At 43.2% G+C, this 27453-nt stretch overlaps 1 protein-coding gene across 2 annotated transcripts in view; it reads right to left on the reverse strand.

The window, feature by feature from the left end:
* FAM131A (family with sequence similarity 131 member A) overlaps positions 1 to 23387 on the reverse strand; it is a 93763-nt gene extending 70376 nt beyond the window's left edge. Inside the window, exon 1 of one of the 2 annotated variants that reach the window (XM_026718892.2) lies at positions 23060 to 23387. In XM_026718892.2, the coding sequence (XP_026574677.1) occupies positions 23060 to 23090 (31 nt within the window). In that variant the 5' untranslated portion in view covers positions 23091 to 23387. The remainder of the gene's footprint in view (positions 1 to 23059) is intronic. The other variant, XM_087933611.1, reaches the window with a different exon arrangement.
* Positions 23388 to 27453: the final 4066 nt, after the last annotated feature.

A 27453-nucleotide genomic window follows, 5' to 3' on the forward strand; every position in this document is an offset into this window, starting at 1 on the left:
TTTATAAAGCGATAAAATTAATATTGAGCCGAATGAAGTTCAGCCTACGGGTTCAGCTCTCCGGAACAGTCCTAGTTTCCCATGGGGCCCATTGAGAAAATGACTTGCCCACCCCTGAGTTACAATTCCAGGTAGTCCTCAACTTATGAGCACAATGGACGAGCACAAAATTTCTATTGCTCAGCAATTTTCCGTTGCTGAGTGAATTTTGCCCCATTTTAATGACCTCTTCTTGGGACGGCTGTTAAGAGAATCACTGCAATTGTTAAGTGAGTCACGCAATTGTTAAGCGAATCTGGCTTCCCCCCATTGACTTGGCTTGTCAGAAGGTCGCAAAAGTGGAATCATGACGTAACCCCGGGACACTGCACCCGTCATGAATATGAATTAGTTGCCCAAGCACCTGAAGTTTGATCACATGACCCTGGGGACGCTGTAAGGGTGAAAAATGGTCATAATTAGCTTTTTTCGGTGCTGTTGTAACTTTGTACGATCACTAAACAACTCTAACTTAAGCAGTACCTGTACTAAAACTAGGCTGCACAATCCTTTATGACCACTAGGGGAGACAAAGTATGACTCTGAGGAAGGCTGACTCTGAGGAAGAGGAGGAACAGCCAACAGAGAGTGGAAGTGTGGCTCCAGAGGTGGTGGAGGAGGCTGGGGAAGGGCAGAGGCCGGCAGAGCAGTCAGAGGAGGATCCAGGCTCATCCCCTATCCATCCTAGGCCACGCAGGGAGGAGAGGATCAGGGAAAAGCGAGGTCTACTCAAGAGGAGATTACCATGATCCTCCTCGTGGCTTGCAGGTGGGAGCTATGGATATAAGTTTGCAACTGCGCAGTTAGAATTGCTGGAGTCACTTAGTGTTTACCTTGAAAGAGGTTTATCTTTGCTGGCGTTCTTCCCATGGACTTTTCTCGGTTATTTTCCTGGAGTTTATGATTAGTTATCATGGCTTGCTTAGGAACTCTCATCAATGCGGTTTGTTTTGGTTTTCTTTTTGCCTCATTATTTACTTTTGTGATTTTAAACTGTGCCTAATAAAACAGTGAAGTTAAGTTGAAGGCTTTATCGGACTTTAATATATGTTTTGGGTTTGGGGTTATTTTGAGAGACTACGGGTCATCACAGGAATTAGGAGTAGGAGTAAAATAGAGAATAGAATGGAATAGAATAGAATGGAATAGAATGGCATGGAATGGCATGGAATGGAATTGAACAGAACGGAATGGAATTAGGAGTAGGAGTAGAATAGAGAATAGAATAGAATGGAATGGAACGGAACGGAATGAAATTAGGAGTAGGAGTAGAATAGAATAGAATAGAATAGAATAGAATAGAATAGAATAGAATGGAATGGAATGGAATGGAATGGAATGGAATGGAATGGAACAATTAACCAGTGGAACAACTTGCCTCCAGAAGTTGTAAATGCTCCAACACTGGAAGTTTTTAAGAACAGATTGGACAGCCACCTGTCTGAAATGGTATAGGGTTTCCTGACTGAGCAGGGGGTTAGACTAGAGGACCTCCAAGGTCTCGTCCACCTCTGTTATTCTACTCTGTTCTATCCTCAAGCGTGACAAAAAAAAGTAAAGATGTCAGCTGCAGCCACACAATCAAAGCTCCACCACTACTTCTTCTTCTTCTTCTTCTTCTTCTTCTTCTTCTTCTTCTTCTTCTTCTTCTTCTTCTTCTTCTTCTTCTTCTTCTTCTTCTTCTTCTTCTTCTTCTTCTTCTTCTTCTTCTTCTTCTTCTTCTTCTTCTTCTTCTTCTTCTTCTTCTTCTGTGAAAGACGAAGCTTGCTTGTGGCTCTTATCATGATTTTTTTTTTTTTGCCTTTCCGAGCAGATGCGGCTGAAAACACAACAGAAATAAGCAGCAACGAACTCTTTACAGTTGTAACACTTACTCCAAATAACTCACGAAAGCATAGTAAATTCTAGCACTAGATATCCCCTAGGTATCTAACACCACAACTCTAATTCCCAAAACTGCGTAGAGAACATTATTTTTTAAAAAAAGATTAATAACAAAGATGCGCTCTGATGAATTCTAACCACGATCCAACCCATGTCTCTTGGATGGCAACTCTGACAGTTCCTAGCCTGTTTCCTGTGGAAGCTGTGGGTGAAACCTGCTTTAGCACAATGTGTGAACCCAACCACAATCAACCACTCACAATGCCCTCCAGGCTAAAATGAATTATGAAGACTGTTATAAAAAGACTAACATCAGTTTTGTATGATTAATTGACTAGATTAATTTATTTGAAATTATAAATGATTTAATGCAACTGAAGGGGAAAATACCATGCGAAATCTGGCTTAAAATGTATATGTGTTAAGTAGTTATTAGGAGATTATTGTTATGAACTCTTAAGGTGATAATTAAAAAGTGATTATATTGTGATAAATTATTATTATGAATTAAAGAGGAGTTAATGATGTATAAGATAAAGGGGTGGTACACTCAAATTAGTAATTAAAGGGGAAACTTTTTGAATAATTAGAATTAAGATGGAACTTTCGAAATAATGAAATAAGAATATGTGATGAAATAGCAAATGTGACAAATTAAAACATAAAGTATAATGAATATGAAGATATGAAAACTATTTAAAATAAAAAGAAATAAGAAAGGAATAGAAAATATATAAAATAAATTTGAAGAATATAAGAATTTCAGAGAAAATTTATAAAAATATGAAATGTAATGATATGATATTAAAACCGAATGTCAAAGATGAATATGTAATCAAGGCCATGTTTGTATGGAAATGTGAACGAAAACATGCTGTTCACTAAAAGAGATGTTTTTGAAATATAAAAAATAAAAAACTTTTTACAAAAAAAACAACAGCAATGCCTTCCAGGCTGAATTGATTGATTTAGATCGATTGTTCTCCATCAATACAAAGAGTTTGATGAGTTGAAGTGTTTTTCATGTATCCTTCAGCTGGTCAAAACCTCTACTAGCATGAAATGAGCTACGATCGCTATATAAATAGTCCTCAACATATAATTGTTCATTTAGTGGCTGTTCGAAGTTACAACGGTACTGAAAAAAGGGGCTTATGACCGTTTTACACATGTACGACCGTTGCACCCGTGGTCACGTGATCAAAATTCAGGAGATTGGCAACTGACTCATGTTTAGGATGGTTGCAGGGTCCTGTGCAACCTTCTCACAAGCAAAGCCAGATTCACTCAACAAACACGTTACCGGCTTTAAAAGCTACAGCGATTCACTTAACAACGGCAGCAAGAAATGTCGTAAAATAGGGTGAAACTCACTTAACACATGTCTCACTTAGCAACAGAAATTTTGGTGGTAAGACGAGGACTATCTGTATTTTTTTTTTTGAATTTTTATTTTATTTTATATTTTATAATAACTCCATTTCATTTCAACTGTGTGTCGATTGGGTACATATATCTTGTGCTTACAATTATATTTAATACTTTTTTATCAATGTAACAATAATCACATTTTCTTATAACTATTATTTAATATATCTATTTTTTTAACCATCTTATTACTTTATATATTCGTCTAGTCCATTTTAATTTGTTCTATTTTCCAACCATTTATAAAATAAATCCCATACAATATTCCATTTCTTCTTTTTCTTTGATTACCAATGTTAACTTATTCATTTCTGCACATTCAAATATTTTCTCAATTACTTTTCCCTCTATTGGTATCTATCGCTATTGTTTTAGTTTCTCCTAGGAATTTGTTTCAGCATTATTAATTCCTTGCCCTTGTATGTCATCGGTTCATCTCTAGTAATTTTATATATAATGTCTCTTACTTTCTTTCGGGCACAACGTTTATGGCCTGCCGACAGCAACCTATGGCATCTAGCATAGTTAGTATAGACTCTGTAAACTTCATCCAATTCATTAATTATTTCTTGCTTCTCTCTCTTATAGTTTCTAACACACAGCTCCTTCATGGAAAATCTCACAGCTAATTCAACAATTGCAGGTGTCATAAAGGCCCAGCAGCTGCATTTACGATACCTGGTAAAACCTCACTTATAAAGTGTCTCTCTTAGCAACAGGTATTTTGGGCTCAATTGTGGTCGTAAGTTGAGGACCACCTGTATTGTCTTGATTGCCTGCACTTCCCTTCAAGGCATTTGAGGTGGGGACAAATATTCAATCTCATATGCCCTCAGGGTGCCCCTTAGACAGTGTCAGAATATGGAGGGAAAGAATTCCTTTAACACAAGACAGTCAAGAATGACTTTCACACAGGAGTTGGGATGAGATGAAGGCAACATCATGAGGACACAATAGAAGGCAGGGATGGGCAAGGCCCATCCATGCCACGATTAGGTGCAAAGGGAAAAAAAAGTGTGCAGATATACAGGGTTAAGGTAATGGAGATTTCATAGCTGACCATCTGCTGTAAGCAGTGTAAGCCAAGATGGTGAACTGAGGATGAGCCAGCAGGGTACTGTCGCTTTAAGCAGCTGTCTGTATAAGAGAGGCCATGTGATGGTCTCTCTCTCTCTCTCTCTCTCTCTCTCTCTCTCTCTCTCTCTCTCTCTCTCCTCGTGTTCTATCTCTATTGTAATTCTTCATGTAGAGTTGAAGATTGATTGCCTGGTATTTGCCTAACATGTGTATGTATGTATATAGTAGTCTTGTACATAAATCTCTGTTAAAAGACTCTGTGTCCTGTGTTTTGCTCCGAGGTTGTCTCACAATAGTACTCACACTGTAAACACTCTGACAGGAAGGGACTATTTCGAACTTCCAGGATTAAATGATTGGGATCTTCAGCTCAGGATATCCTGGAATGAACCTCAGGCTGGTCTCCAGAAGTTGTGGGTGATTCATCAACTGGAGGTTTTTAAGAAAAAATTGGACACCAATTTGTCTGAAATGGTATAGGGTCCCCTCCTTGAGCAAGAGGTTGGACTAGAAGACCTCCAAGGTCCCTTCCAATTTAGTTATTCTGTTATTCGTGTTGCTTCAGGGCTCATCCTTCGTCTGAGTGGGAAACTGGCCAGAAACATTCGACATCTTCATAAGGGCCTTCATTTTGTGAGGAGAAGCCAAACCAAGGTCAATAAGTTCAAGAAGTATTTATTAAATCATTTTGATATAATAAATGTGTGGGGGTTTCTGAAACCTCATGAAGGCATTTGGTGAGCTGAAGAATAGGATAGGATAGGATAGGATAGAAGGAGAGAAGAGGAGGGGAGAAAAGAGAAGAGAGGGGAGAAAATAGAATAGAATAGGAGGGGAGGGGAGAAGAGAAGAGGGGAAGAGAAGAGAAGAAAATGGGAGAGAAGAGAAAATATAATAGATTATAGAATAGAATAGAACAGAACAGAATAGAACAGAGCAGAACCAGGAATAGAGTCAGGAATGGAATGGAATGGAATGGAATGGAATGGAATAGAATAGAATAGAATAGAATAGAATAGAATAGAATAGAATAGAATAGAATAGAATAGAATAGAATAGAATAGAATAGAATAGAAGAAAAGAGGAAGGGAAGGGAAGGGAGGGGAGAAGATAGATACTAACTAGAAGATATAATGGATACTAACTAGAGCATACAAGACATTTGCTAGACCAATACTTGAATACAGCTCATCAGTCTGGAACCCACATTATGTATCTGATATTAACACAGTTGAGAAAGTCCAGAAATATTTCACAAGAAGAGTTCTCCACTCCTCTACTCGTTGCAGAATATCTTATGCCACCAGACTAGAAATTCTAGGCCTAGAAAACCTACAACTATGCCGCCTTCGGTCCGATCTACATATAGTATATAAAATCATACATTGCAATGTCCTACCAGTCAATGAATACTTCAGCTTCAACCATAACAATACAAGAGCAAAAGAATAGATACAAACTCAAGGTAAACCGCACCAAACTTGACTGCAGGAAATACGACTTCAGCAACAGAGTGATCAATGTCTGGAATACTCTACCAGACTCTGTGGTTTTTTTTTCCCCAAACCCCAAAAACTTTAATCTTAGACTTTCTACTATTGACCTCACTCCTTTCCTAAGAGGTCTGTAGGAGGAGTGCATAAGCGCACCAATCGTGCCTACCGTCCCATTCCTATTGTTTCTTTTATTTTTCTTATACGTATCCATGTATTCATAACTATGTTTTTACTTATACTTATTATCTTGTAAGCATTTGACAAACCAAATAAAATAAATAAATAGATTAGAGAATAGAACAGACTACCATTCTATTCTCTAATCTATTCTATTTTCTTTTCTCTTCACTTCACTTCTCTGATGCATAAGCTCTGAGTGCGCATACAAACAACGAAGTGATAAATCATAAATTATAAGATGCGATCATAAATCATAAGATCCAAAGAACAAAACAATAAATCATAAGGCACCGTAAGAGAAGGTTATGATAGGAAAGAAGAGAAGGATAATAGCAATGCTTCAGTTTTCGCTAGAGTTTTGGGGCTCCATGCTGTAGATTTCCTTTCTTGTTTTAACTTGTAGACCATCCCATTCAGAATAAACCCCTTCTGCAAAGCATCCCAAAAACCCAAAGAAACTGGGGGTTTTCTATTTGAGGGGAGGAGGGAGGAGGGGACATCACAACGTGCACAATTCCAGAGAAAGTCACCAAGGGCCCAGCCAATTTCCGCCACCACTACACAGCTGCACAGCTGCTCTGCTCTAAACATACTGCAGAGTCTTAAATGATGGGGAAACAGTGTTTTAACTCCCCTAAGATCCAAAGGCTGAAAGGCCTTTTGGACCCATGACCCTCACTGGGGAAATGGAGACCCCAGCAGGTCTTCTACAGAGTGGCTTTGGATTTCCTTTTGATAGGGCTGCGGAGTGGGTTGTGCTGCGCTTTAGAAGCTGCAAGGAGCTCGAAGCGATGCAAGAACGAACAACCAGGATGAGACCTCAGAAGTCAGTTTTCCCTGCAACTTTGGGACGTGGGAAAGCCCGCACCGGGGTGGACACCATAAAGAGTATCTGTTGTGGTTCACCGGCAGCAGGTGTGGATGGCTGAGGTCTTGGAGAGTGAGGACTCACACGAGGGTCCTGTGTGTGATGCAGGGATGAGGCCAGGACCATCAGGGAGTGGAATGCTGCCTTCGGAGATTGTGGAGGCTGGCAGCTGTGATGAAGAGGCCCCCGAGGAGCCTGTGCCCAGCACGTGTGCACACAGGGCTGCTCGAAAGAAAGAGCTGCTGCAAGCAGCACGGGCGACTCAGGAGTAAGGCTGCAAGGTGATGGCCTCTCCCTCAAGAGATAAAAGCCAGCTGAGAAACCGGAGTTCTTTGCAGGAAGCAAAGAAGTTTTTGCACTCAAGCCTTGTGGACGTTCAGAATATCTTGGCTGGTGTTTGGAGACTCTTTGTGTTTGAAATATGTCTTAGTAACTTTATCTAGTGTTCTTGGCAGCCTTGACAAGGCTCGGTCTTATCACTCTCCGAGACCTCAGCCGGCGAACCTGCTGCCGGCGAACCACAGCAGCTAGGGCTTGCTGCCTTAAAAGAGGGAAGAAAATCCTCAGGGACAACTCACACCCTGGTCAGCACTTCTTCACTCTCCTACCATTGGGTAGGAGATAGAAGCTTAGCCAGCCGCACCAACAGGCTGAAGAACACTTTCTCCCCTTGGGCTGTCAGACATCTGAACGGAAAATAACTTCATGTCAACATAATATGATAGATTTGTGTTGTATGTGGTGCACGAAGGGAGGCTCAGCCAATCTCATTGTACACACGTTGTACTCTGACAATAAAGGTAATAAAAATAAAATATTCAGATTTGTGTCCCCAGTGCTCCGTGGTAATGCTCGTTCTGGAACAATTAGTGCAGAGTTTGTTTAAATTCTGCAAAACATCCTTTTTGACACTTAATTGGGATTTTTTTTTTTCATTTACTTCTTATCGATCAGGGCTGGGCCTTTGGTGGTGAAGGAATAACTTCCCTGAATTGCCTCAAAGCTGCGTTATTGTTTTGGAGGAGAAAATAATTCCGTTTTTCTCTCTTATTTTTTTTTTCCCCAAAGAAGTAAACAACAACAACAGCAAAATCTTCCCAACAGAACCAAAAGAAAAAAGAAAGAAACCGAGATGATCAAGGGAGATTATTGAATGCATAAATAGGAAGCGATTTGCTACTTCAACATTAGACGTAATCCGTAGATTGTAATCGCCCAACGTGCTTAAACCTGATTATTGAATTTCTCCCTTTTCTGGGATTTAACATAACATGACATGGAAAGTTGATTAATATAATTTGAATATCAATTTAAATCTAAGAGGGGAAGGCTATAGATATTATGCACAAGAAATATGTACCAACCGACACATTCTACAATTGAAAGAAGGTTTTGTTTGTTGTTTTATGTTTATGTTTGTTGTTAAAAAAATAAAACAAATTTTACCAACAAAAAAGTCTTTCCAACGGAACCAAACAAAGAAAAAAAAAGAAAGAAACTGAGGTGATCAAGGGAGATTATTGAATGCATAAATAGGAAGCGATTTGCGACTTCAACACCAGACGTAATCCGTAGATTGTAATCGTGCAACGTGCTTAAACCTGATTATTGAATTTCTCCCTTTTCTGGGATTGTTGCACGATATGCTGGATAACAGCGAACTCTGCTTAGCCAATTATACAAATGAAGCTACTCCATGTTGACCCGATCTCATTAAACGTATTATGTGAACGCAGGCAGGGAAGCATGTAAGAGGCAGGGACTATAAAGGGGAGGGTTTTAATTAAAGGTGCAAAAAAACAAAACAAAACCCCCTGTATAAAAGCTTTGAGGGCTGCCCAATGCAATGGCTCTTGAGAATTGCATCCACCTCAAGCCTTTCCAATCGGGAGATATTTATTTATATGACGGCAGGACAATATTGAAAGCGCTCGATTGTGCGGAACTGATGCATGCGTTGTTTGGCTCCTCGCCGACAAGTGAAGCAAACGAAAAAAGAGCTAATCCAAAACAAAAGCCTTTTTTTTTTTTTTTTTAACAAGCTGAGCGACTTCGACGTTGACGGAGAGAAGAGGACATCTTGGAGAAGCTAATGGATTCGGACAGAGGGTGCCGGAAGGCAAAGCTTTCTCTTGTCCCGATTGTCAGCAACCAGTCAGATGCCGGGAAACCCCCCCCATCATCTGGAGGGGCTTGTGGCACTCGGAGAAAGCCAACCCCCAAGAGGTTGAAAATAGAAGTTCTCCCCTCCCCAAATTGACGCCACGTCTTCAATTGGGATTACAGTTTAACAGAGTTGGAAGGGACCTGGGAGGTCATCTAGTCCAACCCCCTGCCCAAGCAGGAGAGCCTACACCATTTCTGACAGATGGCAGTCTAGTCTCTTCTTGAAAGCTTCCCGTGATGAAGCTCCCACAACTTCCCGAGGCAATTTCTGTTCCATTGGGTTGACTGCTCTCACTGTCAGAAAGTTTCTCCTTATTTCCAGGTTAAATCTCTCCTTGTTCAGTTTCCATCCATTATTCCTTGTCTTGCCTACAAGCGCTTTAGAAAATAGCTTGGCCCCTTCCTCCTCTCTGTGGCAGCCCGTCAAATATTGGAAGACTGCTATCCTGTCTCCCCTGGTCCTTCTCTTCCCTAGACTAGCCAGGCCCAGTTCCACCAAGCCATGCCCACAGAACCAGTAGTAAAAATATTTGAATCCCACCATCGGGGGTCTGGACATTAACATTTGAAACACGGTGTCGGTGGTTTTCGGTTCAATGTGTGGAGGGTGAAAGATGTGTGTTTGTGTTTATTTTCATGGTCACGGTCAGGACGTGCACTGAAGATGGTGTCTGATTTCGTTGGACGAGGTGCAGTGACAATAAAGTAAACTAAACTAAAACTAAAGTATAAGACCATGTATTTGCCATACGTTAAATAAATAAATAAAGTGCCTCACTAAATCTCGATCTCAAGGAGCCAACAACTTTGCCAGCTCGTTCTGAGGGCCTCCTTTGGCTGTCCAACTATTGGGCCAAAAGAGAAGAGAATGCCCTGTGCAAAGCTGGCATCTTCACCCAGAATGGATATCTTGCAAAAATCCATCCAAGCTTTGATGGAGTGGTGGGTTTTTTTTTTGTTTTTTGTTTTGAGCTAACCAGATGGGGATGGGCTGGATGGCATCGTGAACTGGACTCAGGATCAAACATTGGCTTCATACATCGTTAACTTTGGTTCGCCGTTCAAAGCAATGATTCCACCAATCAAAACACACCAAGCGTGACTCCCGACTAAGAAGAACCAGGCTACAATCTAGGAAAGGGGTGGAAAAATATGGCAGCTTTAAGACCTGTGGGCTTCAACTCCCAGAATTCCTGAGCCAGCCATGCTAGCTCAGGAATTCTGGGAGTTGAAGTCCACAGGCCACAAAGTTGCCATAGTTACCTGCCTCTGATTTAGGAGCTGTCATTCCCAGGATAGCCAGGCCCACTTTGCTCCAGAAAGCCCAGTGAAACTGCCCTACAATTGTTGTGTTTTGGCAGAAAGCCATCGTGAAAGTTAAGCTTGTTTCCTTTGGCAAGGAGTTCCACAAGCTCTTGAGGACGGCTCGTTCAAGGTTACAGTGGCACTGAAAAATGTGTTGCAAATGAACAATTATGTAGTTCTAATAAACCTATTCATCAAGGCTTCAGCAGAGGAGAGCTGTCAGCAATTTTTTTCTGTTATTTTTACCCCAAAAAATAAAATGATGCATGTAGATGAGGAGACTAACTATAAGACTACTATATTTCTTGAAAATGAAATACATATGTCCGCAATGCAGAATATAGAATAACAGAATTGGAAGTATCTATGGAGATTTTCAGTCATCCAGGTTATTGTTATCCCAAAGGTGCTTTTTTCTTTTTCAGGAGGCAACTGGACTTTCTGGTTTTTTCTTTTGAAGTCGTTTCACTTCTCATCCAAGAAGCTTCTTCAGCTCTGACTGGGAGGATTTATACCGCTTGCAGACTCCTGGCATTCTTTTAGTGGGTCGTTAAGGTTACCTGGAGGTTTAACTGTGTCATCAGGCTCACCTTTGCACCCCTCGGGTGATCTGATGACACAGATGAGCTTCCAAGTGCCTCAACGACACTCTAAAAAGGATGCAAATAACCAGCTGCCTGCAAGGGGGTATAAATCCTCCCATTCCCCACCATCCAGTCAGAGCTGAAGAAGCTTCTTGGATGAGAAGCGAAATGTCTTTGAAAGAAAAGTTCAGTTGCCTCTTGAAAAACAAAAGCACCTTTGGGGCAACAGAATTGGAAGGGACCTTAAAGGTCTTCTAGCCCAACCTCCCTGCTCAGGCAGGAGACCTAAACTATTCCAGACAAATGGCTCTCCAAACTCTTCTGGAAAACTTCCAGCAATGCAGCAACCCACAACTTCAGGAGACAAGTTGTTCCACTGGTTAATTTTTCCCCTCACTCTCAGGAAATTTCTCCTGAGTTCTAGGTTGGTTCTCTCTTTGCACAGTTTCCATCCATTGCCTCTTGTCCTGCCTTCAGGTGCTTTGGAGCAGTGGTCGCCAACTGGTGGTCCATGGCCCACTGGTGGTTCACGAGAAAATGTTGATGGTCCGCAGAGAAATGTCAACCCCAGAGCACACACACCCCCAAAGCAATTCATTCAGGCTGTGTGGGAACACAAGGCTGTGCCACGCACCTGACCAGCAGGAACCCTCCTCGCCCACTGACTCCTTACCTGGCAAACTTGCCTGCTAAGTTGCTATTTTTCCTTTTTTCCCACCCCCCTGACCATCAGCTGTTCTGCTGTGTTGGGAGATTTAGATTAGCTAGAAAGCAGAAAATGGTTGGATTTCTTGCTTTCTAGCTAATCCTTAGATCTTCAGCTCTGCTTTTAAGCAGAACCGAACCTCCCTTAGGACTGAAGCATCTATTATTCAGTGCAGACCCAGGTAGCCGATGGCAGAAACACAGATCTCTAAGTGAATCTGTGATTCTGTGAGCAACTCAATCTGCCTGCCTGCTTGCTTTGCCCGATTTTGGGTAAAAATTGCTCTTTTTGTTATTAAAAAAAAAATTCAATATTTACATCAATATTTATAGTATTTACATACAAGCCATGTCCAGCCAGTCACATGACCACTGAGCCACCCTCACAAATTAGGCCATGCCCACAGAACCGGTTGTTAAGAAATTCGAATCCCACTCCTGCCTCTCTGTGTTTGTGTGTGTGTGTGTGTGTGTGTGTGTGTGTGTGTGTGAGAGAGAGAGAGAGAGAGGGGGGGGTTAGATCAGATCTCTCCCTCTCTTTCTCTCTTTCTCTCTCTCTCTCTCTCTCTCCCATCAATGTCAGCAAGTCACCGTCAGTCAAAATTCATATTACTGGTCCCTGGGATTTAAAATTATGAGTTTGGTGGTCCCTGAGGTCCAAAAGGTTGCCAACCCCTGCTTTGGAAATAGGTTGGCCCTCCTCCTTCCTGTGACAGCCCCCCTCAAATATTGGAGGACTGTTCTCCTGTCACCCCCTAATGCACACATTAAGGTAAAGGTAAAGATTCCTCCTCGCACATACATACATGCTAGTCATTTCCGGCTCTAGGGGGCAGTGCTCATCTCCATGACAAAGCCAATGAGCCAGCGCTGTCCAAAGACATCTCCATGGTCATGTGGCCGGCATGATTAAACGCCCGAAGGCACACGGAACACTGTTACTTTCCCACCAAAGGTGGTTCCTATTTTTCTACTTGCATTTTTTACAGGCTTTCGAACTGCTTGGTTGGCAGAAGCTGGGACAAGTCACGGGAGCTCACTCTGTTACGTGGCGCTGGGGATTCGAACGGCCGAAATGCTGACCTTTTCTGATCGGCAAGCTCAGCGTCTTAGCCACTGAGCCACTGGGTCCCCCGGGGCACAGATTACAATGCGCCAAAAGTTTCTGGGCCAGGAAATCTGAGCTGCAGGATCTTCTTCAGCTCCATCCGGCTACGTGAGGAGCATAGCAGACTTCCCTCCACCTGCAAATCCGCCTCGAGATTTCCGTCCTAAAAAGAGCGTTGGAAAGCCTACAGACGCAGCGCTGCTTTCCAAGCAAGCAAGCCAGTTTCCTTGCTAAGCGTCTGCGCTACTTTCCAGCTCCTGTGCCGGTTGGCAGAAATCCTCTCTTGCCCCGCCAGGTTTTATTTCCTGCATCGAAGTAAGCAAACTGTTTCCTGCTGGCACAAAATGAGCATATTTCTCCCCGCTTTAATTTCCAATTTTGGAAGGAAAAAAAAAAGGGAGACAGCGCGGATTCCACTTTTTTTAAAAAAAAAAAAACAGAAAATGCTAAAGCGTTTGAATTTTTTTTTTTTTAAATGACTGATCAACTCTCCAGCAAGGTTTTTTTTTAACTTCTTTGTCCTGGTTGAAAACAAGCATGCTAGGATACAGAAAATGCATCTTTGGCAGCAGTCTTAACCGAATAAATCCTCCAGAAGACATTTAATCCTTATTACGGCATCAGAGCCTGGGCTTACGGCCCAATCCTGTATTTATCACAAAGTAAAATCTGCTAAATTTTGTTATGCTGACCCGCCAATTAAGCCTGCATAGATCTGCCAGTTTTCCTGTTGCAATCTAAAACATTTTTTTCCCTAGGAAATAAACACCAGGGGTAATTCAGCTGATGTGCATTTTTCTGATTAAACCAAAATAGCGTGAGTATTTCAGACTGAAAAGTCGCTGCTTGAGAATGTGCCTCTGGTGTACATTCAGTAGCATGCATTCTGTGTTATGTACTCATAAAATGCTTAACCAGGACTGTTATAGATCTAATGAGTGTATTCTCACTAAAGCTTGGCTAGATTTTGTGGGTTTAATGTGTTGGGCAAATTCTACTTGCCCTGGGGACTCTATCAGGGCATTGTGCCAGTGGATTAATTTCTTAATTGGGGTAAGATATTAAATGAATATCATTTATCTCCTCCCCAGGATGTCACCATCATTACCTTTATCTAGGGGTGGGATTCAAAATTTTTAACAAACGGTTCTGGGGGCGTGGCTTAGGTGGTGGGTGTGGCTTGGTGGTCATGTGACTGGGTGGACATGGCTTGGTGGTCATGTTTTTGGCTGGGCGTGGCCAACTCAATATCACTCACATTGAGGCACGCCTCTCCTTGCCTGGCCTCTCATGACTGTGGGGATGCTGCAACAGTCGTAAGCATGAAAAATGATCATAAGTCACTTTTTTCAGTGCCATTGTAACTTTGAATGGTCACTTCACACAAGCAAAGTACCAGCAAAGGAGGAAAACCTCTAGAGAGGTTCCTGAGACAGGAAGTCTAGTCCTGCCAAGAATGTAATAAGGGTTAACGGAGAGGCAGTTTCTGTAAGCAACACCAGAATGTTTCCTTCCTGCCTTCCTTACAGGATTAGGCCAGTAATATCTTCTAACAACCGATTCTCCAAACTGCTTAGAATGTTAACAACCGGTTCTAGCGAATAAGTGCGAACTGATAGGATCCCAGCCCTGCCTTTATCTGATCCAAACAAAGATAAGCTATATTAAGAAGCTTAATGCATAAAAGATACTAGCTCAATACCTGTGCTTTGCTACGAAACTATGTGGTTGGGCTTAGTTTTGGGGGAGGAAAATAAGGGGGTAAAATTCTGCCTCTGTCTACCAGCATCCATCGGCATTCATCTGGCTAGTGTCCTGTCAGTGTGTGAGAGCTGAGGGCTGTTTGGAAACTGAAATAGTATGTGCTGTGTGAGCAAGAAGGAGACAGCAAAGATGCTGGACATGGCTTAGCTCAACTCAGCTCAAGGGGGGTGCATAAGTGCACCATCGTGCCTCCCGTCCCTGTCCTATTGTCCCCATTTATTTGTACCTATTTCCTGTATTCTTACTCATGTTTATACTTACATCTATTATTTTGTAAGCGATTGACAAATAAATAAAATAAAATAAAACTGTTCTGTACTAAAGCTGCTTGGTGCTGTGAAACTGAAACTTCTCTCCTCTGCTTATGTTTTGCATTTGGAAGAGATTTCTTTTCAGGTGGGGAGGAGTGGTAGAACTCCTTAGCATCAGAGCGTGTTAATAACAATAATAATATAGGAAATACTAGTGCTCTGATTTTGAAAAAAATCCTTTCTTAGTAGCACCTAGAAGCCAAGAGGAACATAGGTGCCAAATTTCAAGTTGATAGGTTTTTACAGTCCTGGAGATTTTGTGATGATGCATGAAGGGTATTTCGCTTTTATATATATAGATTCATTGATATATAAAAGGCATTCGGGACAAGCAACTCAGTCAAATGGCCTCAGGTCATTTAAATATCGAGTACTTTTCTGCTTAAGACGCGACAACAACATTCCAAATCTATTTTAAAGCAAAAGTCTGGAACATATTTATATTCTATTTTCACTCATTCAAACATAAAATGCAATGAATTGGAAGCAGTTAAAACCCATTAACAACAACAACAAAAAAATCAAGGAACAAACAAAGCACCCCATCTCGGCAGAAAAGTCAGTCTGGAAGTCAAAAGTCTGATTAAATAAAATGTTCTTTGTCTTTTGGCAAAAAAAGTCAGCGTGAAAGTTAAGCTTGTTTCCTTTGGCAAGGAGTTCCACAGGCTCTCGAGGTTGGCTCGTTCAAAGTTACAACGGCACTGAAAAAAGTGACTTGTGGTCTTTTTTCACACACACACACAACTGTTGCAGCCTCCCCACGATCACATGATCAGTATTCAGACACTGGGCAACTGACTCATACTTATGATGGTTGCGGTGTCCCAGGGACACGTGATTCCCCTTTTGCGACCGTCTGATGAACAAAGTCAAAGTGGAAGCCAGATTCACTTAACAACCGTGTTACTAACTCAACTGCAGTGATTCACTCAACAGCGGTGGCAAGAAAGATCGTGGCATGGGGCAAAACTCACTAAACAACAGTCTTTCTTAGCAACGTTAAGTAGTCATAAGTAAAGGACTGCCTGAAGTTTCCAAGGTTGATATGGGTGGACTAAAATTTTTTCAATTGACAGAGTCCGTATTTCTTGGATGTCAATTCTATCAAGATCTGCAGGAGTTTTTCTTAAATCTTTAACAGGTTTTTAACAGATTACCAGAGATGGAAGGGACCTTGTAGGTCATCTAGTCCATCCACACACACACACACACACCTAAGTAAGAGACCCTACACTATTTCTGACAAATGGCAGTCCAGTCTCTTCTTGAAAGCCGCCGGAGAGAAGGACCAGGGGAGACATGAGAGCAGTCTTCCAATATTTGAGGGGCTGCCCCAGAGAGGAGGAAGGGGTCGAGCTATTTTCCAAAGCACCCGAAGGCCAGACAAGGAATAATGGATGGAAACTGATCAAGGAGGACCCTGGAAATGAGGAGAAACTTTCTGACAGTGAGAACAACCAACCAATGGAAAAGAGGTTGTGGGAGCTTCATCACTGGAGGCTTTCAAGAAGAGATTGGACTGTCAGAAATGGTGTAGGGTCTCCTGCTTGGGTGGAGAGTTGGGCTAGATGATCTACAAGGTCCCTTCCAGCTCTGTTATTCTGTAAATTCCTTTGCTGGCTGAGGAATTCTGGGAGTTGAAGTCCACAAGTCTCAAAGTTGCCAAGTTTGGGGACCTCTGCTTTCAACTGTAAACTGCTTAGAGAAGGATGTAAAGGACTATGAAGCGGTATATAAGTCTTAAGTTCTATTGCTGTTCTGTTGTGGTCCTAGGTTCAATTCCTTGCTCTAAAATGGAATTGAACGGCTGAAAGGGAAGAAAGTATACGTCCAGGTAGTCCTCGCCTTATGACCATGAATGGAGCCCAACCTTTCTGTTGGCCAAGCACAACGGTTGTTAAGGGAGTTCTGCCCCATTTTAATGACCTTTCTTGCCGCAGTTGTTTCTCACAGCGGCTGCTAGTAATGTGGTTGCTAAGGGAATGTCACTTTTCCTGCTAACTTTGTCAGAAGGCCACAAAAGGTGACCCCCCCCAGCAGTCATAAATATGAGTCAAACATCTGGTGTTTGATCACATGACCATGGGCGTGCTACAACTCCTTATCACCCATCCCCTCCCACTTGGGACTGTATGACTCTAACTTTGTCGCTTGTAACTTTGCGATTTATATTGACTGTTTCCTAGTATGATTTGATTGCTTATTCTACCCTATGACTATTATTAAGTATTGCACCTTGTGATTCTTGACAAATGTATCTTTTCTTTTATGTACACTGAGAGCATTTGCACCAAGACAAATTCCTTGTGTGTCCAACCACACTTGGCCAATAAAAGAATTCTATTCTACTCTAAAAAAAAAAAAAGTGCGAAAAATGGTCACAAGTTACTTTTTTCAATGTCATGGTAACGTTGAACGGTCATTAAACAAAACAAGTATTCTAAGTCAAGGACAACCTCTTATTCAGTAGCCTAATCTTTCTTATTTTCCTCCCTGTCTGCCTTTGTGCCATCCTATTTGATACACACACACACACACACACACACACACACACTATTGTGTGTTTTTGGCTTGTTGGGGATTTTTGGGTTTGTTTGTTTTTTTAAAGCAAATTTTCTTTCTTTCTTTTCTAGGGTTTTCTTGTTTTCCGTTCCTTTTGTTATTCCCTCTTTCTGTAGTTTAGTACAGAGAAGTGGTTTGTTGCCTTTACCATATTTTCCTCCCCCCGCCTCTCCACCTCCCTATAATAAATTAGGTTCCTTTAAAGAGCTGGACATATGAAGTGAACCTACCCCCATAACTCTCTTGTATAGCTATGGCTATTCTGTTCATTATATATTCAAAAGAAAGAAAGAAAGAAAGAAAGAAAGAAAGAAAGAAAGAAAGAAAGAAAGAAAGAAAGAAAGAAAGAAAGAAAGAAAGAAAGAAAGAAAGAAAGAAATTTCTTCTTTCAAGAAATGTTAACTGTAATGGTTTTAAAGTTGAAAGAAGGAAACATAACAATACTCTGTTTCCACCTACCCTGAAAGTAAGTCCTAGCTTGATTTTTACATGTGCACCCAATATAAGCCCTACCCCCCCCCCCCAAAATAAGCCCTAATTAAAATCCCACCCATTCCAGAGTGGACGAGTAAAAGTTAAGCTAGGATAGGGATCTGGGGGTGGAGCTGCCCGACTACTTACCTTTGGACAGTTGTAGCCAGGCCTCGCACACCTTGACACCTGCCTTGCCAGCCTATTTCTTCTGCAGCTGGCAAGGCTTTCCTGAAAGCCTCCGTAGCTGATAACAAAGCTCCGAATCGATCTGGAACTCTCTTACCGTCTGAAGAGGCCTTCAGGGAAAGCCTTGCCAGCCACAGAAGAAGTTCTTGAAGGCCTCTGACAATGAAAAGGAGGTCAGGGGTGAAGTGCTCAAGTGAGGTGAGTCAGTGGTTTATACTTCCCCCAAAAATAAGACCTGGTGCCTTTTTTTGGTGTCAAAAAAATATAAGGCAGGGTCTTATTTTGGGGGCAAACATGGTAACAGTTAATCATAGCCATGGTTTGGATATGTCTTGCTTGTTCCATTATGGGATTGTAGAATATTATAGAAGAAGAAAGATTCCAAAGGATCTTTGCATAAACCTGACATTCATCCATACAGATCAATATCTCAGTAGTTCCAGCGCAGTGTCTCAGTTCTGCTTTTCCCAACTAGACATCCTGCAGTAGGGCAAGGACTACAATTCCCAGAGTCCTTTGCCTGCTTGCAATCCCATCCTTTCTCGCCTAGAACACGCTTGTATGCAAAAGGGAGAATATTGACAAGCGTACATTGACACCCAATAGAGTGATGTCGCTATTCAGGTCTCAGACAGGCAGTCCTTGACTTGTGACCATTTGTTTCACAATCTCTTTTCAGTTACGACGGCACTGAAAGAATTGATTTATGACCAGTCCTTACAGTTAATACCCAATTACAACATCTCCACGATCATGTGATCAAAATTCAGGCACTTGGCCACTGCTATGTATTTACAATGGTTGCAGTATTACTCATCTCAGACACGTTCATGGTGCATGAAGTAGTTGTTATGGTATCCACCAACTCACATGAGGAGAGTGAGAAGTGCCTGCAGCTTCATTTTTCAAAAAAAAAAGGACTGGATTGAGAGAGAGAGAGAGATTTCCTGACCAGTGCTGGAAGTTTTTTTCTATCCCTTCTAAGATTGACCACGGAGATATTCAGGATGTAAGTATGAAACAAGTTGGGAATTGATAAATGAGAATATTCATAGCCTGGGATTGAACTGTGGGGTCTATGGGTGCTCTCTGAGCTTTATGGCACAGTGGTTAGAGGGCAGTACTGCAAACTACTTCTGCTGATAGATCGATCTGCAACTTGGCAGTTCGAATCCCACCAGGCTCAAGGTTGACTCAGCCTTCCATCCTTCTGAGGTGGCTAAAATGAGGGCCCAGATTGTTGGGGGCTAGAGGCTGACTCTGTAAACTGCTTATAGAGGGCTGTGAAGCACTATAAAGTGGTATATAAGTAAGTGCTATTGCTATTATCGCTTTCTTGCAGACCTTTCATTACCATACTAGGTAACACAATCAGTGCTGGTGATGTTACTTAATTTGGTAATGAAACACCTGCAAGAAAACAACCAAGCTCAGATCTCAAAAGATCTCAAAGTTAGGAATCTTTTCTCCTGAGTATCAAAACATAAGAGCCATGAACTGTCCAATCTTAGCATCTGATGAATTACAAAGACAGACTAGATTTTTGTGGACGTTCACATGTAGGGCATGAGATCGACCATCCTAGAAACCACTGTTTAGAGCAAGGGTCTTCGCACTTGGCAAGTTTAAGACTGGTGGACTTCAAACTCCCAGAATTCCCGAGCTAACACGACTAGAGGAGGAATTCTGGGAGTTGAAGTCCACAAGTCTTCAAGCTTGCCAAGTTTGAAGACCCCTGGTTTAGAGGCACACCATCTCTGATATCCTAAACCTCGTCTAGTAGCTGTTGATAGTCATCTCCTCGATGAATCATCGCTCTTGGGTATGTCTAATCTCGGGAAAAGAAGGCTAAGGAGTGACGCGGTAGCAGGGTTCCAATATTTGAGGGGCTGCCACAAAGAAGAGGGAGTCAACTTATTTTCCAAAGCACCAGAAGGCAAGACAAGGAAACAAAACGGATGGAAACTAGTCAAGAAGAGAAGCAACCTAGAACTAGGGAGAAATTTCCTGACAGTGAGAACAATCAGTGAAAAAGCAGCTTGCCTCCAGAAAAAGAGACCGGACAGCCACTTGTCTGGAATAGTGACAGGGTCTCCTACTTGGGCAATAACAGTAGCATTTATATATTGCTTCACAGTGCTTTTACAGCCCTCTCTAAGCAGTTTACAGGGGCAGCATTTTTGTCCTCAACAATCTGGGTCCTGATTTTACTGACCTCGGAAGGATGGAAGGCTGAGTCAACCTTGAGCCTGGTGACATTTGAATTGCCAATTTGCAGGCAGCCAGCAGTCAGCAGAAGTAGCCCGCAGTGCTGCACTCTAACCACTGTGCCCCCAGGGCACAAGGGGTTGGATTAGAAACCTCCATCAAGGTTCCTTCCAACTCTGACATTGCTGAAATCTCAGTTGTCAGTTGTGTCTTGTACTTGTGATTTCCGTAATTTGATTTCATTTCTGTGTGGGGGAAAAAATTGCCCTTTGGTCTGTTCTCATTCTCTCCTCCACCACCACCCCCTTCTTAGTTTGATGGGGAGAACACACCGATTTGGGGGGGAACTCACTGAGGCAAGTGATATTCTGGAGAAATAGCATTAGAGAGAGGGATACAAGGAATGTAGATAGGCAGGGTGATGCCAAGCAGAAGGAACTTTCTGAGTGCAAGAGAACTTATTGACAGACAGACTGACAAACATGCCAATACCTACTGCAAAACCAGTCCTCTAGCTTAGAAAAACCATCCTCTAGCTTAAACCACGATGGCAGTATTTTAGTCCACGGAGACAGATAACTACGCAGCACAGATGAATGCTATTTAACCTGAGTGTTTTTCCCCCCTAGAATTAAATAGACGTGCTGCAGACACGTCTCCTGATTCCTAAATGAACCCATTTTAAGGATGCACAAACTGGCCTCGTCACTAAACAGTTTAGGTTTGCAGAAGCCACTTACTCTCATCCTTCTCCAAAGTAAAATTAACCTTGCACTGTAAGACCGGTGGGTTTGGAAGAGCGATATGTGTACGCTTGCGTATCAAAATAAACAGGCAAGCTTGGTACGGTTTGTGGACGCAGCCTGTAGGTCTTGTGAACCAACCTGATTAGCCTAATTGTCTGAACGTTGCCATCGATGGCCAATAAACAAGCTACGGAAACAATCCGTGCTTTTCTTCTGGATCAACCACTGAATATCCAGAAAGAAAGAAATTCCTCTGGATTTGGGTGATGCCTTTGAACACGCTGCAAAGGGCATGTGCACAAATGAATCCACTAGAGGAGAAAATCTTGAAGGGAAGGTTTTTTTTTTTTTCTCTCTCTCTCTCAAATGAGAAATGTTGAGGGATGGTTGCTGTTGAGTTCAATGAAGCGCTCACTATTAAGATCTTTTACACCAAACTTGCCTCTCCTGTTAAAACCTTTCACGCTCTCTGGTTTTCCATTCATAACTGAGAAGGTGTTCTCATAACCAAATTCTTTAAGTCCTCTTTGCTGCCCACCCCATTTGGAAATCCGTCACTAAGAAGAGATTTACACAGAAAATCAATGTCTTTGTTTTTTTTTAAAGACTTCTAGATCTTAGGCTGCTTTTTAATATTGTTGTTGTTCGGTTACCTTATTAATTGCATAAGGATTATCCAATCTGTCTGCATGTCGGTGATCTTTAATGCCTTCGGCAAGCCTCACTAAGGCGGCTTGGGGGTTTGAAGAATGGGATATTAAAGTGTAAGTAAACACTCATGTATAACGCTACAGGTTTTCTTTCTTCACCTCCCGGGCAAACTTTCTGCAACTGTTTCTCAGACTCTACTGGGCTCATTCTACACACGTCAACAGCGTAGAGTTACTCCAAGTAACTCAGAGGTAACTCCTGAGAGAAAAGAACCAGCTATTCTCGGTTCCAGAGCAGCCAGAGAAGGAGGTTGGTGTCTAATCAGTTAGGAGGCACATGACAATAAGAAATTGCATAGAATACTTCCAATTGGCATAGAATAGATACTCCCTTCACCAGACAATGCCAGAGTTAGAGCAGACCCTTTCCGGGGGGTTTACTTATAACATACACACATCTTGCAAAGCCAACCTTTTCTTTCGCATGCCTTTATTTTCACTGGAGAAAAATCGGCTGTCGTCCGCCCAACTCTCTCTTGGTTGCCAACAAAATAACCACGCTAGGCTAGGACCTCAGCTCAGCTCGGAAGTACGATTCAAAACCTCCCTTTCTTCCTTCTTCCTTTCTTTTTTTTGCACGCCGGAGTAGAAAAGAAGAGTTTAACGAAGCTCGTTAATCGGCTGGGGTTCTCCGCCCGTCCTCATCCCCGCCCTTCCTTTCGCCTTTTCCTGCTTCTGGGATGGCAATTGATATTGGGGAGACGTGGGGGGGCGGGGGGCGAAGAGACTGAAGGTCTGCTAAGGAGAACGGTTCCTTGGCAACCGCGAGCCTGCCCTAGCATGCTAATTGCGCCGGGCTTCGGGCCGTAGCTGGCGACGCCGGGTGAGGTGGGAGGGCGGAGAGGGAGAAAGCGAAGGAAGGAGAAAACAACCTACGAACTGCTCGGAGAGGAGCTGTGTGGGGCCATGCAGTCCCGCGAAAGCCAACCGTGCAATAGTCACTGTCCAAGACCTGCTATACCCACGCCAGGAGGATCCAGGCAGGAAGCAGGAAACCCAACTGAGCTCGGCTGAGCGCATCCCGCCCACAAACAAACACACACACACACACACACACGCACAGATCCCCCTCAGGTCGTTCAGGTTCCTTGCTACCACCTCCCGCCCCCACCCCCACCCCCACCCCATTCTCCAAAGGGAGCACCCAGCCTCTTCCCGCCCGCCCCCAGTCCTTAGGGTGGCTGGTCCCGGTCCACGGGAAAACGCAGCCACCTTCCTCCCCACCCCCCTTTCCCACAAACAACGAAGCCAGCCTTACCGATGGGGGTTTTGGAGCCAATACAGCCCATAATCGACGGGGGCAATTTAGGATGGAAGTAAACCGTTGCTCCAGACCGCAAACATTGCCACAATACCTCATGGGCCGGCAACTGGTAGGCAAACCGGGAGCCGGTGGATGACACGACGAGCCCCTTTTTCCTGGGGCGGTGGTGGCGGCGGTTGAACTGCTTGATTTGCCACGAATGCCAGAGAGGTAGGTTGAGAAAACGCGGGGGCGCGCGAGCGCAATCTTTCACAAACACACACACACACACACACACACACAACCGCCAGCCTCCAAGGAAGCGCGCTGGCTCGCTGTCTCCTCCCCGCTTCGGTTTCTTCCCCCACCCCCCCCACTCCTCGACAAGCTGGCGTCTCGGGGACTTTGGGGCTGAGACGCCTGCACGTTCGCCCACGTCACTGCTGCTAGCGCGAGTGGCGGGGAGGGAGAAAGAGAGAGGCGGGTTGGTTGACGGCTGAAACGGCGCTCTCGCTTCAGCACTTTGGACAGAGGCGAACGCACGCGCCGCGGGTTTTGCTTTCAGCACCATGGAGAGCGCCGGCGGCCCTGCGGAAGGGGCTGTGGGAATTGAGCACGTTGGGTCGTTGGGTCAGTTGAACCAGGCCTCAAATTGGGAGTACCCCGGGGGGCTCCCGAAAGTGGCTTTGAAAGGCTTTGATCCTCCCTCCCTCTCTTTCCCATGCCTATCTTCGGCTCTGCCACTCCCCGATTCATTCTTCAGCTTAAAGAAAACGGAGTGAATGGCCCTACAGGAGAAGATGCTAGCCCCCGCCCCAAGAAGACATTAGAAATGTGCAACAGGCATAGCAACCTTTCCCTCCGAACCGGTCTTTCTTTTTCGAAACCCCTATGGTTGGCTTTTGAGGGGTTGTTTCCAAGGCATCTAGAACTCCCAGGTCAAGTGGAGACAAAATCATTGCAATGCATAACAATGCATGCTGTCATGCCTCCTAAAGCAAGAAATACTGCATGGAGCGTGTATAGGATGTACCACACGTTCTTCTTGTGGTGGCTTTTTACTTATTTATTTATACCAGCTAGTAATTGGTCTGGAAAGTCATCCCCGTTCTCTTCTCCTTGCTCCAACATCTTAAGGCAACACTTGAATCAATTTATCAGAATCTTCTGGTCCAGAGGCAGTGACACACCAGTCCTTTCTTAATAATATTACCAAGAAAGACAAGACATACACCGAAGGCCTAAAGATCAAATCCAATGAGTAAAAGCTGGAAGAGCTTTTGTCACCTGGAGGAGAAATGACTAGGAGACGATACGACTGCCCTCTTCAAGTGCCACTTGAAGGGATGTGCAATGTTTTCTCTAATTCTACAAAGGTTAGCAACCAGACTAATTGGTTCAAAATATGCGTTCACATGCCATGGTTGCTAATGACTAACTGAATGGTAGTGTGTTTAAGTTCAATTTCCTAGGGTTGCATAACATTACAGACTTATAAACCAATCCCCAGATAGGATAGCTTCACACAGCCAACTAAGAGGCGGTTTAGGATACCATGCATTCCCAAAGTTTAAACAAAGATGTTGTCTAAAAGTTAGGCACCTGTCAAGACTGACTCGAACTTTCACCTATATTCTGCTTTGCTGGCAGTTTGACAAAGAATAGAAGGTGGGTGTCGATTGGAATGCGAGGGTGGGGGGGAATGGCATCCAAGCATCGTTGGTTCCCGTGAAACATTGCTCCCCCCTCAAGGACACCCTGAGCAGATGTCCCAGCATGGCCAGCCAGTTCCCATAATAAAATGAACAGAAGGGATTGGTGGACATAATGGACTCTGGGTGGCCCATGGAGAAAAAGGAGGGGGGGTGAACCATGCATGCTTTTACGTAGGAAGCCCAGAGTTGGTTTCACTTCTTCTGTGCCGATGTGGATTTATTCAGTAAAGTTGGAATAATAATGATGTCCCAGGAGATTCTTTTTCCATATTAGCCAACTGGAAAGTTGACATTAACAATAAAGAAGAATACTTGTAGCTCAGGATTGAAATGGGGGTGCTGGGGTCCCCGGTGTTCTCTGAGCTTGGTTCTTTTCTTGCAGATGTTTCATTACCCAAATTAGGTAACATCATCTGTCAACATAACCCTGATGATGTTACCTAGTTTGGGTAATGACATGTCTTCAAGAAAAGAACCAAGCTCAGAGAGCACCAAGTGTTGTGGCCTGCCAGCTGCCCGCAGAGCTGGCAGCAGACTCGGACAATGAGGAGGTTAGGGAGGAACTTAGATCAGTCCTGGAGTCTGGGGAAGGCTCTGATGGACGGTCTGCATCAGAGGCAGAGAGAGAGCCAGGGCCACCTGACATTTATCAGATGCCTTCAGAGTCAGAGATAAGTGGGGAAGAAGAACAGCTGGAGCCTGTTCCAGATGCGTTTATGTGCAGACCTGTCAGGAGAAGGGAACAACCAAGGAACAGGGGTCGACTCGGAAGAAAAGGCACAAGTGGGCGCTGAATGGCCCCTCCCATGGGGGATAAATAGAAGCAAAAGGGTGTTTGCAGGAGACAATTAGCTCACTTATTATTGTGAAGATTTGCTTATCCGAGTTCGTGCCTCACAGAGACTCTTTGCCAAGTATTTCCTTTTACAGCATTGCGACTAGAAGCTCTCGGCCTGGCAACTATCCAAGAACTGATAAGGTCTGTTCTTGAACTTAAACCTGGGAAGGATTATTGCTGGGACTTTTCTGGGTGTGAATGCCAGGAATTAACATTAACTAAATGAAAAAGGGAGGTTTTGGGTGGACCAGGAGTCCGTTTCGTGATTCTGTTCAGCCTGGGTCAAAACACCAAGTACCCACTCAAAGGTTAGGTAGAACAGTGCTATGGTACAAAGCCCCACAGTCTGAGAAACTGGTGAATGCACCTTTAGTAGCAGTTTCTAAGCAGAAGCTGGGTGACCACTTTTCAGGAACGGATGTGTTTTTTCCCCACTACATGAGTAATGGTCTCTCATAGACTACATGGCTTTTGTGTTCCTGTTAAACTCTCGGATCCTCTGGGAAGGAAATCTACTAGATCTCAGATTCCAAAGAATCTCAGCAACTTTTGTACCGAAAACAAGGACAGGTAAGAAATCACCAATTCTTTATGGACAACTTCCCTTGATTTCTTTTCTGTGGCACAAAGCTTTACTCTTGGGATTGGCACAAGGTGAAGAGGGTATGGTGCCCACTGTATGGCTGACTAATCTAGATCCCCAGTATTGCCAGAAAGGGCATTGGCAAAGGGCGTTTCCACCCTAATAACTTACATTTCTGATTCCTTGTCAGAGAAAGCAATGAAGAGGAGGATATTTAGACCACGCTGGGTCTTAAAATAGAGGGGAAAGATACTTTCAAACCTGTTCAGTAGGAGGAGAAAGGGTTTCCAGAGCAACTGACTGCAAAAAAAGCTTTAACCTTTTCCAAAAGTTTGGGAAAGGCTATACTTTGTATCCCAGGCTTGCCACGAGTCAGTGTTTATACACAACCAGCTTGGTGATCTGGTGACAATCAAGCCAAAGCTTGCTGGATTTCCTCTCTCTTCTCATCTTTTCTACTACCTTCTCCTATTGGTATATTATAATTATATTACCTTGTGGTTTGTATGTATACTGAAAGCTTCTTCACCAGAGAAAAATTCCTTGTGTGTACAATAATACTTGGCCCATAAAATATTATTCTGTGCTGTTCTGTTCTGTTTTGCTCTACTCTACTCTATACTACTCTACTCTACTCTACTCTCTCTACTCTATTCCACCCCACTCCATCCACTCCACTCCATCCACTCCACTCCACTCCACTCCACTCCACTCCACTCTACTCTACTCTACTCTACTCTACTCTACTCTACTCTATGTTCTATTCCATTCCATTCCACTCCACTCCACTCCACTCTACTCTACTCTATATTCTATTCCATTCCATTCCACTCCAGTCTATATTTTATTCCATTCCATTCCATTCCACTCCACTCCACTCCACTCCACTCCACTCCTCTACTCTACTCTACTCCACTCCACTCCATTACATTCCACTCTACTCTACTCTACTCTCCATTCTATTCTATTCTATTCCATTCCACTCCACTCCACTCCCATTCCATTCCATTCCATTCCATTCTATTATTCTTATCTATTTTTTGAAGTTCTGGCCATTAGATGAATTGCAAATGACTGAATCAGTCCTGCTACAGTACACACTTAACCATTTCCTCTAGAAACCCATTGCATTTGCCTAATATGCTACACTTGGTAACACTAATCTTAATTAGTTTATTTGCAAACTGGATAAATTAATTGGATAAATTAATAGATAAGTAGATAAATTAACTCCGTGATTTAGGTAGCATGCAAGCCACGTGAACGCAACCAG

The sequence above is a fragment of the Pseudonaja textilis genome, chromosome 4, assembly GCF_049901715.1.
Source record: "Pseudonaja textilis isolate UNSWEBS1 chromosome 4, rPseTex1.2, whole genome shotgun sequence".
Classification (NCBI taxonomy): domain Eukaryota; kingdom Metazoa; phylum Chordata; class Lepidosauria; order Squamata; family Elapidae; genus Pseudonaja; species Pseudonaja textilis.